The following is a 14066-nucleotide window of genomic DNA, read 5'->3' as shown; positions in this document are numbered from 1 at the left end:
TGTCTCACTGTCACCTTTTTTGTCTGCAGCTTGAAATAAAATCCGATTTCATTTGAAAGAAGCATTTCCTGGTCTCTCTCATCAGTGTTGGGACTAAGTGATTTGGCTGTGCCTGAACCCCTGGTGGGCTTTTGCCCATAACAATTTGGTGACCCCAAAGAGACCACACTGCTTGATGTTGCCAAGGCCCTGATACTCTTAGACCAGACAAAAGGAGCAACACAGGTGAGTTCACATCCCTGTGGTCTTTTCTTGGGAGTTTCGACCTTTGTATGAACCGCCAAGTTTGTCCCGAAAATTGAGAGACACCTTTCTGGTCTGATTTTGGAAACCTCTAGACCGGTGGGGTCTGTAATCCATGCATGGGTGGTCTAGTAATGTATTTGGTTTAGTTCTGCTTAAATGTCTGTAGCTCAGAGAGTTGGTTTTGAAACAGGTTTGAGATGTGCAAAAATAAATTGGTGATCACAAGTTGAAGTTCCGTAGCCTGTTGAGTAAATTTTATTGGAAAATCCATGGATTGGGTCAGCACTGTGTGTTTTGTTGGTACTTTTAATATGTATTTTTAATATGGCGCTGTGGGTTAAACCACAGAGCCTAGGACTTGCCGATCAGAAGGTCGGTGGTTCAAATCCCCGCAACGGGGTGAGCTCCCATTGCTCGGTCCCTGCTCCTGCCAACCTAGCAGTTCGAAAGCACATCAAAGTGCAAAGTGCAAATAGGTACCACTCCGGCGGAAAGGTAAACAGTGTTCCTGTGCGCTGCTCTGGTTTGCCAGAAGCGGCTTAGTCATGCTGGTCACATGATCCGGAAGCTGTATGCCGGCTCCCTTGGCCAATAAAGTGGGATGAGTGCCGCAACCCCAGAGTCGGTCACAACTGGACCTAATGGTCAGAGGTCCCTTTACCATAGCTTACCATAATATGTATTTATTGTACTGAGGTATACAGATTGTGATGTGTATATATACGGTACCATTGCCTTGCTCCTGAGTCCCGAGAAGGCAGGGGTAACCTTTGGTTTTGACCTCTTGATCTCTGGGCAAGACAGAGACATTGTTTGTGACTACTGGATGCTAGAAGTTAGTGAATGTTGTGTTAAGAATATTTGTTTCCCTCCTTTTTTAAAAAAAACTTATATTTGTTTTATTCCCTCCTTGTTTCTCTAGAGAGGGGTTCCCATCGGTCCATGACACTTGAGTTGCAGTGGACAGTTCATAGATTCTTCTGCAGATGTCATGACTTTCAAGTCTGGGATGCCAGACAGATGTTGTAAAAATAATAATAATTAGAAGTCATTGGCTTCTTATATACTTTTAGAGGCATACTTTTGCCAACATCATATGCAGTAAACGGAAAATCAATATAAGGACTTGTTTCTTCTTTTTAGGATAACAAGATGCCAGAGATTACTAACATAGATGTGTCAGGCAGGCAGATTGATAAAAGTGTTTCTAGGGAGCGGTCCGTACTTTCCCATGCCAACTAGCTAGTGGTGAGTGCTTTGAAATGATGCAGAGCAGCAGGAAGACTATGCACAAAATCCAGTCCTTGCTTGAAGCTTTACTAATAAGCAGAGCAGTCTGTTGTCAGTGAGCTGAGTGATTTCATTGCCTCGGTAGTGTCTGGTAGAAATCTGTGTGATTTCATTGCCTTGGTAGTTTCGGTAGCAAGAGAGTAGAGTTCTCAGATTTTGTCTGTCTGTGGCTTATTCAATTAAAAAGCAATTAATAGCAAGCATTTATTTCAGGAAAACTTAACGATTTGATAAATTGTTTGTTTTTTTGGAGACTAGGTCAGGAGTGGAGCCATAGTTGTATAATGTTTGTGATGGGAGTAACATTTAAAAACACACGCACACTTCAATGTTGTTTGGCACTGTTGTCATTCAGTCACACTTGGCTTCTCAGAAGACCGTTGATATGCAGTATTCCTAAGGGCAGTGCTTTCTCTTCCTAAATCACAGGGCTTTTCAATCTTTTCCTTTCCTTTTTTTTTTCAAAGTTCCTGAGGACGGAGGCTTAGAAGAGATGCAAACATTAGAAACCTAACCATGCCTTGTCTGTAATGCTTACCATAGAGCATCATTAAATTCATTGATGGCATAATAAGACATGGTAAGCCATCTACCATGGCGTACCATGGGTGAGCAGTGCGCTAGCGTCCAGGCTGGATTGCTCCTTCTGCACTCCTCCAACACAGCAACAAATAAGCAATTGTAAAACTGTACATTTTCTTTTCATACGCTCCCAACATTTCCCGAGAGGAATTCGGGACACTCCCCATCCCACTGCTTATCTTCCCACACCCTCCTCCACCTTATCTTCCTCTCTCCACTGCTGTTTGTGGCCTGTGGTTGCAGGCAAAGACCATGATGCACAGTCAGGGAAAAAACAATGTTGTCCAGGGTTGTAAAGACTGCAGAGAGAATTGGGTGCACTCTTCCCACCTTGGATCAAATCTATGCTTCCAGGTGCCATAAGAAAGCTGCAGAGATAGTGCAGGATAGTGCACACCCCGGAAATGATCTCTTTCAGCTTCTGCCTTCTGGAAGAAGGTACAGGGTTATAAAGACTAGGAGTAGCTGCATGATAAACAGTTTCTATTCAAATGTGATTTTGGTTATAAACGCAGTGCAAGGTAGTCTCTGTGGGAGTATATTGTATTTAATTATGGGGTATCAGAGTTTTTATGGGGCTAACCAGGCTGGGATAGCAGGCTTGTTGGTTTCTGAATGTCTGATGTAGATTTTCAGTTGTGTTATTCTATATGGGACAGTGACAAAAAAGACTATCGTATTGTATGATGCGGTAAAGGTGGAGTTTGTGGTGCAGCAGAAGTGTGTTTTCAGCACGCTTTTGGAAAAGCCAGAGCCTTGGGTAGGGCAGCACCAGCACAGGTGGAGTCTGTGGCAGTGGTGGTGTTGGCCAAAATGGGACATCCAGGATTACTTTCAGAAGCTGGGGTTGCTTATGTAAATCTGGGATGTCCCGGTAACATTGCGACAGTTGGGTGGTATGCCTTTTTTTTTTTAGTATTGTTAAGTCCAGTTTTACAGCGGTACCTCGGTTCTCGAACATAATCCATTCCGGAAGACCGTTCGAGTTCTGAAACATTTGAAAACCAAGGCGCAAAGTGCTGTCTGCAAATTCAATTTAGAAAATTGAAAAACGCCCAGCGGAAGCTGTTCGACTTCTGAGGCGCATTCAAAAACTTCTGGGTTTTTGGTGTTTGGGTTCCAAAACATTCATCAGTGGAGACGTTCGAGAACTGAGGTACCACTGTAGTAGCTTTTCCCGTGCTTGCAAAGCTGGCTAGAGAGAAGAGTATTTCTGATCATGTGCAAACATAAAGCTTGAGGGAATTTTGCTAAATAAATATAGTGTTATAACATCTGGACTTGGAGGGTTGTTTGTTCATCACAAAATTAACTAAAGTGTGGGGATACGGACCCTTTTTTTGTGCAGCGCCCATATTTGTCTTTAAAACTTCCACAGGCCCTATGTTATGATACCAAAATGTTTTTTACTTCTACCAAGGCTCCCCTCATTTCCCCCTCCAATTTAGACTTTTAAATTATTCATTCTTGATTGCTCCTTTAGTTTCTTAGTTTCTGTGATGTCCTGCTTAAAATATGTGATTCACCCCCGCCCCATTTGGCATTTACAAAAAAATAATAATTGAATTTTGTAATAAATGTCTCAAAATAGTGTAGAATCTTTGATGGAAAACTCTTATGGAAGGCAGCCTTGGGTAGTTAGGAAATTATTCAAAGCTCCTGTAAGAGTCTGCTCATTATTCTACAATTAATAATATGCACATTGGGCATTTAAAAGGTACAAATTCATTTTATGTAGCACGCCTCATGCTTTTTGCTTGCTTTTCAGGCCACGTGTGAAAAATGCCTGCAGATGCTCCGAGACATGTGGGAGTGTGGCGACAAACCAGAGCTCTTTTATACAAGAACTGCCTAGTTAAATGGAGGACGAAAAAGAGCAGTGTTCAGGTGAGCTGAACAGCAGTATTCTAATGTTTATGGCTGTCTGTGTTTTCTAGATTTATGTGAAAATGTTGCTGAAGGTTTAACGGCATTGCTTTATTTCTTGGGGCTGTGTTTTAAAGAGATCTTTCAGATTTGCCCTTGGGTTCCTTCATCAAAAAACAAAATTGCTTAAATGTGATGGGCTATGCTAAAGGCAGTGTTTTAGCTAGCCAATTTTAATCCTTTGTGCTCCACGTTTTCTAAAAAGTGGAGCTTGCAAGTATAAGGAATGTATACAATGATTATCATGAGCTCAGTAGGAAAACAGTGTAAACATGTGAATTGCTGTAATCACACCATCATTTCAGTACTGCCACAATCTCAGGAGAAGCCTTGGTGCTTTTCTACCCATGCTGCAGCTGACTGTGCTTTTTGTTATTATGAATCATCAAGGGCACACTGACTGCGAGACAATATTAGGAGCAATACTGTAGTCCAAGAGCTGTTCTGCAAAGAGCATTTGCCAATGGAATTGCCAGAATGGGGCAGACTCATGCAAAGGACGTGGGTGCTGCTAGAGTGGAGTAGACATGCCATATCCTATACCCTTTCAATCTGCAGCATGTGTAGCTGTTGACCGAGCAATTTTACACCAACCCCCAGACCTGGTGTAACAAATTTCCCTCCCGCTGGTTCTCATTTAAGCCTGTTGAGATGCTGTACCCACTAGTCATGATTATCTGCTTCTAAGGATTTTGAATTTATCTGAATAATGTTGATTAATTTGATGTACTTCTTTTATACTGAGCAAGTTTGTGCAAAGGGTACAGTCCTGTTTATTATGCATATTTAAGCTTATTGCCTACCATGGGGTTAGGTACAGGAATGCAGCCTTAGATGGCTACTGTCAGTTACTGTTACCCATTTAACTTATTCATTTCATTTGTGCAGGAAGTCCTACTTCCACTTTTCTTTTTATTTTGGCTAATATTAATGAGCATGATGTATCCAAACAAGAAATATGATGAGGTGCCTGATTCTGATCTTTATTCTGTGGATCACTCCAGCATCTCTGAGTTAATTGTTGGCTACACACCAGCGAATGATGAGACAAGAAAAATCATGCACAAAATGTCTGCAGAATACTTTACAGAAGGTATTGTGAGCTTTCATTCTACTCTACTTCTTTGTTTTGCCTTTTCTCTTTGCATTTACTTGGCAGATGCAGTTATCAGAATGATTGATCGAGTACGTTTTCTGCATGGAAGAGTGTTTCTCCTGTGTAAACACTACATTCTCAAAGCCTTTGACTTCACATTTTAGTCATACTATAATCCTACACGACTACTGAATCCCTCTTGCATCCAGCTCAGCGACATATAAGGGCTCAGACAGACATATTTAAGGAGGAAGGTTTCTTTTCTCTCTCACTAGAATCTTATCTCCCAATGTGCTGTTCTCCATTGTTTCCCACTATTCAACTTGTCATTGATGTTAGAAGACTGTCTCAGAGGCCCTGAAGAATACAGCTTCCTACTATACAGTGTTCTCATTGCTGCGTACTAAGGGAGTTTTCACTGCTATTCCTGTGCCACTGCCTGAATCACATTAATAAGCCACATAGCAGTTATATCTTCCAGGAACAAAGAAAACAAGTTCAAGATTTGTCTTTCTCCTATTGGAAAAACTGGGTGAATATCCCTCCAGGGACATTGGCATCCTGAGTCTTAAGTGACCTGCCCCCATGCCTTATGTTACTTGAGAGCAAAAGATCTGGGCTCTGCCATTATATTTCCAGTTGCTTGAGTAGAAAACACTTGCACTTCATTTGCCAGGGGCTCAGTACTTTTCTATTTTTGAAGCATACAATTGCTAGGCGCATGTATAGGACATGATATTCATACGAGTTTACAATTTTCACTTTGCTGTCTGTTGCTTGCTGCCTGAAAAGCTAGAGCTGCTCTTTCCAGCACATATTTGTAAAAACAAAACAAAATATTTGTAAAACCAAAACCAAAAAAGGCCTTCTAGGCTGTGGGCTAACAAATGAGGCAGCAGCTAATGTACTGAATTGTCCTTCTGTTGATATAGATGTCCATAGTTGAGAGTAGCTAAGAGAGACTTTTATATTTTGCAGGAATAATTACAGAAGAATTTCTGAGTGAGGAGGGAATGCAAGAGGCTAATCTTCGTAACCCTCGAAAATTTGTGGGTATAATTTTCAAGGATTCTATGTCCTACCATCTCAGATTTCCTCCTGCAAAGGTTCCAGTATCTGCAATTTATATGGAATCCAGAGGTAATACCTGTATGTATATATGTATGTATCTGTACCCCTTAATAATATTATAGCTTTAGTCATGGGAGCAACTTGCAACAGTAATTTTCAAGACAGTTGTTTTTGGTTGAGAACTGCTAATCTTTTTGCTGATGCCTTTTCTTTGTTATTTTATTGAATGTATTTTTTGAAGCTGCCTAGAGTGTTTAGGTAGAAGAGTGCATTAAGTAAGACAACTAAACCCACATTTCTGTTCCCAGAGCATAGAATCACTGGGCAAAATCTAGCTCGGTGACAATAAAACAAATTTATAGGGTTTTGTCATCAGAATTTATGTCAGCCTTTTTTGCTTTTGGCTAATTAACAGAGAAAGTTTAGGTTTCTCATCTTAGAATTTGTTTTTCCACAGCCAGTTGCCCAAGCCCTTCCAAGATATGTGAAGCTGAAACGTACTGGCGCAATGGATTCACTGCTCTACAGATCAGTATTGATGCAGCAATTATACAGGTAAATGCAAAGAATGAGAATGTGAAACGCCCTGAATTGTCGTTGTTCAAGAAGAGTTGATGTATTAAAAGTCATTGCACTTTCTTCCTTGCATTGTAAGGCATTTCACATAATGGAGGGCTTTTGCTCAAATGAATGGCAATAACATTTGCCTTCATGGTGACTATCAATCAAGTGTATATGATGATTTCTATAAAGATATCAAGGCCAATGGTTAGCCAAATATAAAACGCTTTTTTCTGAGTAATGCCACATATGTCCACCCAAATGGGTATTGTGGATATACGTGCAAGCAACATTAACTGTGGTATGTGTTGGTAAAGTTGGTTAACTGGATATTTGCGATAAGATACAGCAGTGGAGAATACCATCATAAGTGGAGAATACCATCATAAGTGGAGAAATAAGTGGAGAATACCATCATAAGAAATGAGAAAACAAGAGGTATGGTACACTTGACTTACAAGATATGCAGAAACATCAACCTATAACTGAAACCTATTAGAGGAACAAGGAGAACCAAGAATAAAAGGCTCTGTATCAAGAACTTTTTTTAACCAATTAGATGTTACTTATCCCAGATTTCTTGAGAAACTTGCAGAAGGGACAAATGTAATTTTTAATTTTTTTATATATTCAGTAAAATCTCACCAAACAGAGGCAAAAGAGGTGGCCTTTGTTTCCCTTTCAAAAAAACAAACAAAAAACAAACACATGAAAATTATATTACATGAAACATTTACCCACAGGTAAATGTTTCACATAATGCAATTTTCCATTCATCACGCCACCATAATGTCAAAAACAACATTTTGAATTGGACATGGAAACGACTGGAAGTCAATAAACACAACGAAGCACTTGAGAATCCCACAGAACTCAAAAAGAACTTACTTCTAATGACTACACTGTAGGGGTGCTTGCTGAGCATTTATCATTTTCACTTGTGAATGTAATATCCCATGCCAGTTTTGGTTTGGTTTAGTTTTCATGTGCTTGTCTCATGAAGTTCTATTTTGCTATTTAGGTTATTCTGTCTGAAATTCATTTTTTTATTAATTTATTTGACTTCTTCTCTGCTCAAGAACCCCAAGATTCATAGAGTGAAATAGATAAAGCAAACAAGCATTTAAGAAATCAGTTTTGTGAAACTCAAAAACGTTTGAGTTCCATGGGATTTAGCTGGATTACTAAACTAGGTTAAAGCACGCATATTGTTATATTTGTTTTAATGATTTTGGAATTAAAGTTTACTTAATAGGGGCAGCATAGAAACTGATTTTAACATTCCCTTCCTTTTCTTTCTTTCTTTTTTTAGCTGAAGACTAATCATTCGCTATTGGAAGACCTGAAACTAACAAACGCGGTCATGATGGGAGAGTCTGCCATTATGGAAATAGACAATTTCCCTCGTGCAATCATTTTAATTTATTTAGTAATTGCCTTTTCCCCCTTTGGTTATTATTTGGCAATTCATATCGTGGCAGAAAAGGAAAAGAAATTGAAAGAATTTTTAATGATCATGGGTCTCCACGACACTGCCTTTTGGTACGTATGTGCCTTAGTTTTTTGATGTTAAGTAAACAGAATGGATAGTAATGCAAAGCCAAAACCTTGTTTTAGTGTGATTGCATAGGATCTCAGAGACGAGATCATAGCTGCTTTGCTCCTTCTAATCCTTCTACTTTGAGCTGAGCCGTGGTTTGGCTTATTGTGGTTTACAGCATGTGGTTTTTTTGGAGAAGACTTACCTCAGGCATTTCTCCTCCTCCTACCACAAACATGGACAAACAGATCACAAGGGCTTAGCTTACTCTCAAAGCCATTGTTGATTTTTCATATGCCGCCATTATTGATATGAGCTCTGCCAAAGGCTCCAAAATGGATCCAATGGTGCCTGGTAAAGAAAAACCTATTATCCTAATGATGCTGTCACCCCTTTGTTCCAAGAGGCCTTGCAAAATGTTTCCCCAGGCCAAGATCTTATACCTCATTTCCAGAGGTCAACTAACACTTAGATTGGGTACCATTATGTAGTCCTGGTCTTGGCAGGAGGGAGCACCTTTGTAGTTCTGACTGTTGCAGTTCCTCTGTTGTGGAGAGGTCTGGAAAGGAAGCCTGTCTCCCCGCCCCTGCCCCCCTTCACTGTTGTTTCCCTTATCTTGAGCCAGAGGATGATGAGGATGATGATGATGATGATAATTTATTATTTATACCCCACCCATCTGGCTGGGTTTCCCCAGCCACTCTGGGCAGCTTCCAACAAAAGATTACAAATACATTAAAACATCAGTCATTAAAAACTTCCCTGAACAGGGCTGCCTTCAGATGTCTTCTAAACGTCTGATAGTTGTTTATTTCTTTGACATCTGATGGGAGGGCGTTCCACAGGGAGGGTGCCACTACCAAGAAGGCCCTCTGCCTGGTTCTCTGTAATGTTGCTTCTCGCAGTGAGGGAACCACCAGAAGGCTCTCGGAGCTGGACCTCAGTGTCCGGGTTGGACAGTGGGGTTGGAGACACTCGTTCAGGTATACTGGGCCAACACAGATAGTTGGCAAAGGATTAGATACATTGGCAGAATTTCTGAGACAGCTGTTTTGAAAGAGTTAGGAAGAATTATGTACTTTAGAACCTTTTGGATTAAAATATTAATGAACTCATTTCAATATCTGTGCCACAATGTGCTCCATTCATTTGAGATTCACACGAGGGCTCATTTTAGGGCCTTATCACTTCGTGCAGCATTGAGTAGCATGTATTGCATTTGGCTTCAGTTTGTTGTTCTTCATGGTCTCTGGGGTATCACATCTGAGTTCTGCACCTATGTTGGGCAAGTTCAGGATTTTCCTAGAACTACCCTTCTGTTTGGATAGAGCAATGAATTGAGAGACAGGGCAAGCACCTTCCAGTTCGGTTCTCTTCTGGCTGTTCTTACAATAACAGCATTGATAACTTCCCTCTGTCAGTTCCCTTACAAAATTTCTTCTAACACAATCCTTTGCATGTTTACTCAAAAGTAAGTCCAACTGTATTCAGGTTGGCCAACAGTAATTTTGTCTTGTTTTGTTCCAGCCCTGGTTTGTTAGCCTACGTTCAAACCACCCCAACAATGATGTAGAACCTTTTTGGCTTTAGATGAAATGGAGAAATATTGCTGGGTGTCAAAATCCCTGGCCCACCATTTCCTGTGACTTCGTGAAGATGCTAAATAGTATGAGGGACAAAATAGGCCAATGCCAAAGGGGTGAACGGTGGTCCCCCCAAACCACCTTCTGGGGACACTTCACCAAGCAGGACTGAAGCCACTGAAAAATGGTGTCTCCAAGCCAAATGTTGGACATAATGGCTAGTGGCATAAAAAGCCACTTAGCATTCTAGTAGAACTAAGAGGGACCCCATTACTTCCCTGTCTATTATCCAGCGTAGATAGTTGGCAAAGGCATTTTTAGCCCCAAACTATATCAGAACCGAGATTGGAAGGCTTTGGCCTTCCTAGAAAGTTCCCAACTTGCTCTTCTCAGGTACAGAAACCAGGTTTGAGACGTGCCCAGATGACCATTCAAAGGACTCACAGAAAAAGTATTTTATCTGTATAGTTGTACAGATGACCTTGAAATTCATGAACTTTCATTGTGTTTCTCTTTCTAGGCTTTCTTGGGTCCTACTGTATACCAGTCTGATATTTGTCATGTCCCTTCTCATGTCGGTCATTGCAACATTCTCTTCGCTCTTTCCCAAAAGTAGCAGCTTTGTGATATTTCTTCTTTTTTTCCTATATGGAATATCTTCCGTAAGTGTGTGTATGTGTTTGTGCTCATTGTCAGTACATTGAGAGTACTGTGTTTTGGAGTGCTTCTTGCTATATTGGCATAAACGATTTGTTTATGATGTGTTTTTTTCCTCTGCTGTGAATAGCAGTAGGTACCCTACCTCTTTGACATAAGAGGTCCCGAATAGTTACATTTGCTTATACATTTTGGCAGACATTATTTCTCATTTGCTGTTGAATGTATTCAAATGGCTACTTACCACATAACCCTTCCCTGATATTAGAATGAACTGTATTACTTATTCACTGCAGTCTTATTTTAAGCTGGCAGCTTTTAAAGAGTTATTAATTATCCATTAGCCAAGGGTGCAGTTCTTCTTGGAAACATTACCACTGATTTTTAGTGAACCTGGATTATTCCAGTAGTTTCTGAGTGTTTTAAGTCTTTTGACTTTTAAACAATTTATTGCAGGCATAGGCAAACTCAGCCCTCCAGATGTTTTGGGACTACAACTCCCTAGCTAACAGGACCAGTGGTTAGGGATGATGGGAACTGTAGTCCCAAAACATTTGGAGGGCTGAGTTTGCCTATGCCTGATTTATTGTTTCTTGATGCTTGCAGGCATTTAAATAAATCAATGGTGGGTAGCAGAATGCACTCTGTGGATACGAAGATTAATTTATTTACAAGTTTATCATCTGCACTCCCATAAAAACATAGCAAGGCAGAGTACAACATACAGATAACATCAATTGAAAACATTAATTAAAATGTACGAGTTCAAATGAAAAATCATTTTGCAAAGTGCTGTCTAAACAAAAAAGACATCTAAAAGAAGGGAGGGATTGTTCTTGCTGAAACTACTAGTAGAGAGGCCTAGTGAAGGCCAATCAAGCATCATGGACATAAGGAACCACCAGAAATGGTCCATTAGAGGATTTCGGTGGGGCAAAAGGAATGAGGTGGTCCGTAACTGGAAAAAGTTATTTGAAAAGTCTGCTTGTTGACTGTTGGCAGATCTTATTTTTAAGAATATAGAGTATTCCATATCACTTTCTCTTATCACTCTAGTCTCATGGCCAAAATGAGATAATGGATGTTAACATTGACTGTGTACACTCATAATGCTAAACTATAATTCAGTGCTATGTGCATGAGCAGAAAGGAATTCATGCAAAGTGATAGCTACACCCTCTCGCTGCCTCCTGTGGGGCCAGGAGTTTTGGCTTTTCAGTTTCAGAACAAACATCTTCAAACAATGGGCTATGAAGCTGGCTTGTTTATCTAATCACTGTCCATTTCAAACCACGATTCCTCGTTTGCATGTCATGACAAGCCACAAATTGTCAAAAATGAAATGTAACCCTGGCAAAGTCCTTAGCACGCGGCCCCACGTTTTTGTGTGGGCTCCTTTCTGTTCATGCACACAGTAAACAATGGTTTAAAACCATGTGCAAATTCAGCCAGCGTATCAAAAGCTATAACACTCTTAGGAAAAGGTCCTCAGGATGATGAAGCCAGTTGATTTCTTGGATCAGGTACATTATACGTATTAAGACAGCAATAGGTTGTAATTGTTCCAAATTGTCTACACAAATTATGATTTCAGCAATTTTAATCGAGGTTTATTGTGCACTGAAATAAATGTTCTGTTTGTGTTTAGGTTTTCTTTGCATTTATGCTGACTCCTCTCTTCAAAAAATCAAAATATGTCGGTACGGTTGAATTTCTGACCACCCTGGCTTTTGGTTTTGTGGGCCTGACAATCGTCCTGCTGGAGGATTTTCCAAAGTCATATGTCTGGTTACTAAGTCCTCTGTGTCAGTGCACATTTTTGGTTGGCGTTGCACAGGTTAGTAAAGTTCCCTATTTAATCAGTGCTGGTATATGGGTTTCCATGAATAGTAACTTCACTATGGCTTAAATACAAGATAGGATAATAAGATTTCACCTCAGTGTAAAAAATGTGTGACACGGAGTTGTCATTTCTTAAACTTGCAGTGAACATGTTGCTTGTTTATTATCAATGGCTTTCTCATCAGCTAACATTGGCAGATATTTGGGGGGGGACCAGAGCCAGAATAAATCTGCAACCCACTCCCAGCACTCTCTGGGATGAGTAAATTTGGAATAGCTGGATCTTGGGCTCAGCCAGGGCTATGCAAGCTGAATTCCCTCATCTTGGCTAGCTGGAGATATGCCAGTATAAGTCCCATAGCCAGCTGAAACCTGCTGAATTGAAGTCAGGTCAGGATAAGTCCCCCCCCCCCCCAAAGGGCATTCTGTGGGTATGGTAGGGGCAGGGCAGGGGAAGACTTAGCGCTATTCCAAACTCCGTTCAGCTCAGTCACATGACCTAGTCAAACTTGTATTTTAAAGGCTTGTTTAAAGCCTGACAGCAGCCCCACTCCTGAATGGAGTTAGGAATAGGATGTTCACAGACGCACCCGGGATTTCAACTAGTGTCCCAGGGGAATTTTGGAAAATCGGCCAAATGTCAACAACTTCCCCCCAAATAGCTCAACAACCCTGGGATATGTCCCAAAGCATTTTATTTTTTTTTACTCTGGGACAAATTACACTGGCTTCCTGTCATTTGCATTGCTCTAATTAGCCTTTTCCTTTTGCTGGTATACAAACTACAACTTCTTCTTCTTCTTCTTCTTCTTCTTCTTCTTCTTCTTCTTCTTCTTCTTCATTTATTTATACCCCGTCCCTCTGGCTGGGTTTCCCCAGCCACTCTGTGTGGCTCCCAACAGAATATTAAAAACACGATAAAACATCAAACATTAAAAACTTCCCTAAACAGGGCTGCCTTGATGGCCAGTTAGAAAAGTTCCCCTAATAATATTAAATAAAGTAATTCTGTTCCATAGAATCTATAACTTCTGTAGTCAGTCAGTTTTATTGCACATAGCCAAAGGCTGCTGCAACGTACACAGAATCATTCAACAGTTAAAAGAAAATACGCTGGATTAATACGCTGGATTACTGTAACCTCTGTATTTGTTTGCAGGTGATGCATCTGGAAGATTATGAAGAAGGAAGCGTTTTCTCAAATTTAAGCCATGGTCCTTACCCTCTAGTTATTGCACTTTCACTATTGGCCCTGGACAGCATGCTTTATCTACTCCTAGCACTTTACCTGGATCAGGTGATTCCAGGTATGATTGGTTTTAGCATACACGCACGTATGTGCTAAACATTGCCTAACACAGCATAAAGTTGGTAGCATCTGGTAGGACAACATCCTGTCGGTTCAATGCCCAGGTGCTTCCCTGTTCTAATAGCTAAGTAGGAAATGGTTCAGTGGCTTATCCCCATCCTTCACAAGAGAGAATGAGAAAGCATAAATAGGATTCCACCCCTGGATCTTGAGCCAGAGATGCTCATGGGTGAAAGAAGGATTTATATGCACCACTAGTATTGTGCAATTCAAAGCATTGGGCAGCTGCACAGACAACAGATGTGTATTCCCAAACAACTGTCTGAAGGCATTTGACACAAATGCACTACTGGAGGTAAGCTG

General features: G+C 40.6%; 1 protein-coding gene across 5 annotated transcripts in view; it reads left to right on the top strand.

The window, feature by feature from the left end:
* LOC309363333 (cholesterol transporter ABCA5-like) overlaps positions 1 to 14066 on the top strand; it is a 62603-nt gene that overhangs the window by 5841 nt on the left and 42696 nt on the right. For 3 of the 5 annotated variants that reach the window (XM_081899522.1, XM_081899523.1, XM_081899524.1), the window contains exons 2-10: positions 30 to 225; positions 3887 to 4005; positions 4933 to 5137; positions 6119 to 6280; positions 6669 to 6766; positions 8085 to 8314; positions 10416 to 10557; positions 12201 to 12389; positions 13554 to 13701. In XM_081899522.1, the coding sequence (XP_081755648.1) occupies positions 3901 to 4005; positions 4933 to 5137; positions 6119 to 6280; positions 6669 to 6766; positions 8085 to 8314; positions 10416 to 10557; positions 12201 to 12389; positions 13554 to 13701 (1279 nt within the window). In that variant the 5' untranslated portion in view covers positions 30 to 225; positions 3887 to 3900. Of the gene's footprint in view, positions 1 to 29; positions 226 to 3886; positions 4006 to 4932; positions 5138 to 6118; positions 6281 to 6668; positions 6767 to 8084; positions 8315 to 10415; positions 10558 to 12200; positions 12390 to 13553; positions 13702 to 14066 lie in introns of those variants that run through there. The other 2 variants (XM_081899525.1, XM_081899526.1) reach the window with 2 other exon arrangements.

Source organism: Podarcis melisellensis (genome assembly GCF_964234715.1).
Source record: "Podarcis melisellensis genome assembly, chromosome: 2".
Taxonomy (NCBI): domain Eukaryota; kingdom Metazoa; phylum Chordata; class Lepidosauria; order Squamata; family Lacertidae; genus Podarcis; species Podarcis melisellensis.
Note: the sequence above shows the minus strand (reverse complement) of the source record. Positions and strands in the feature narration are given on the sequence as shown.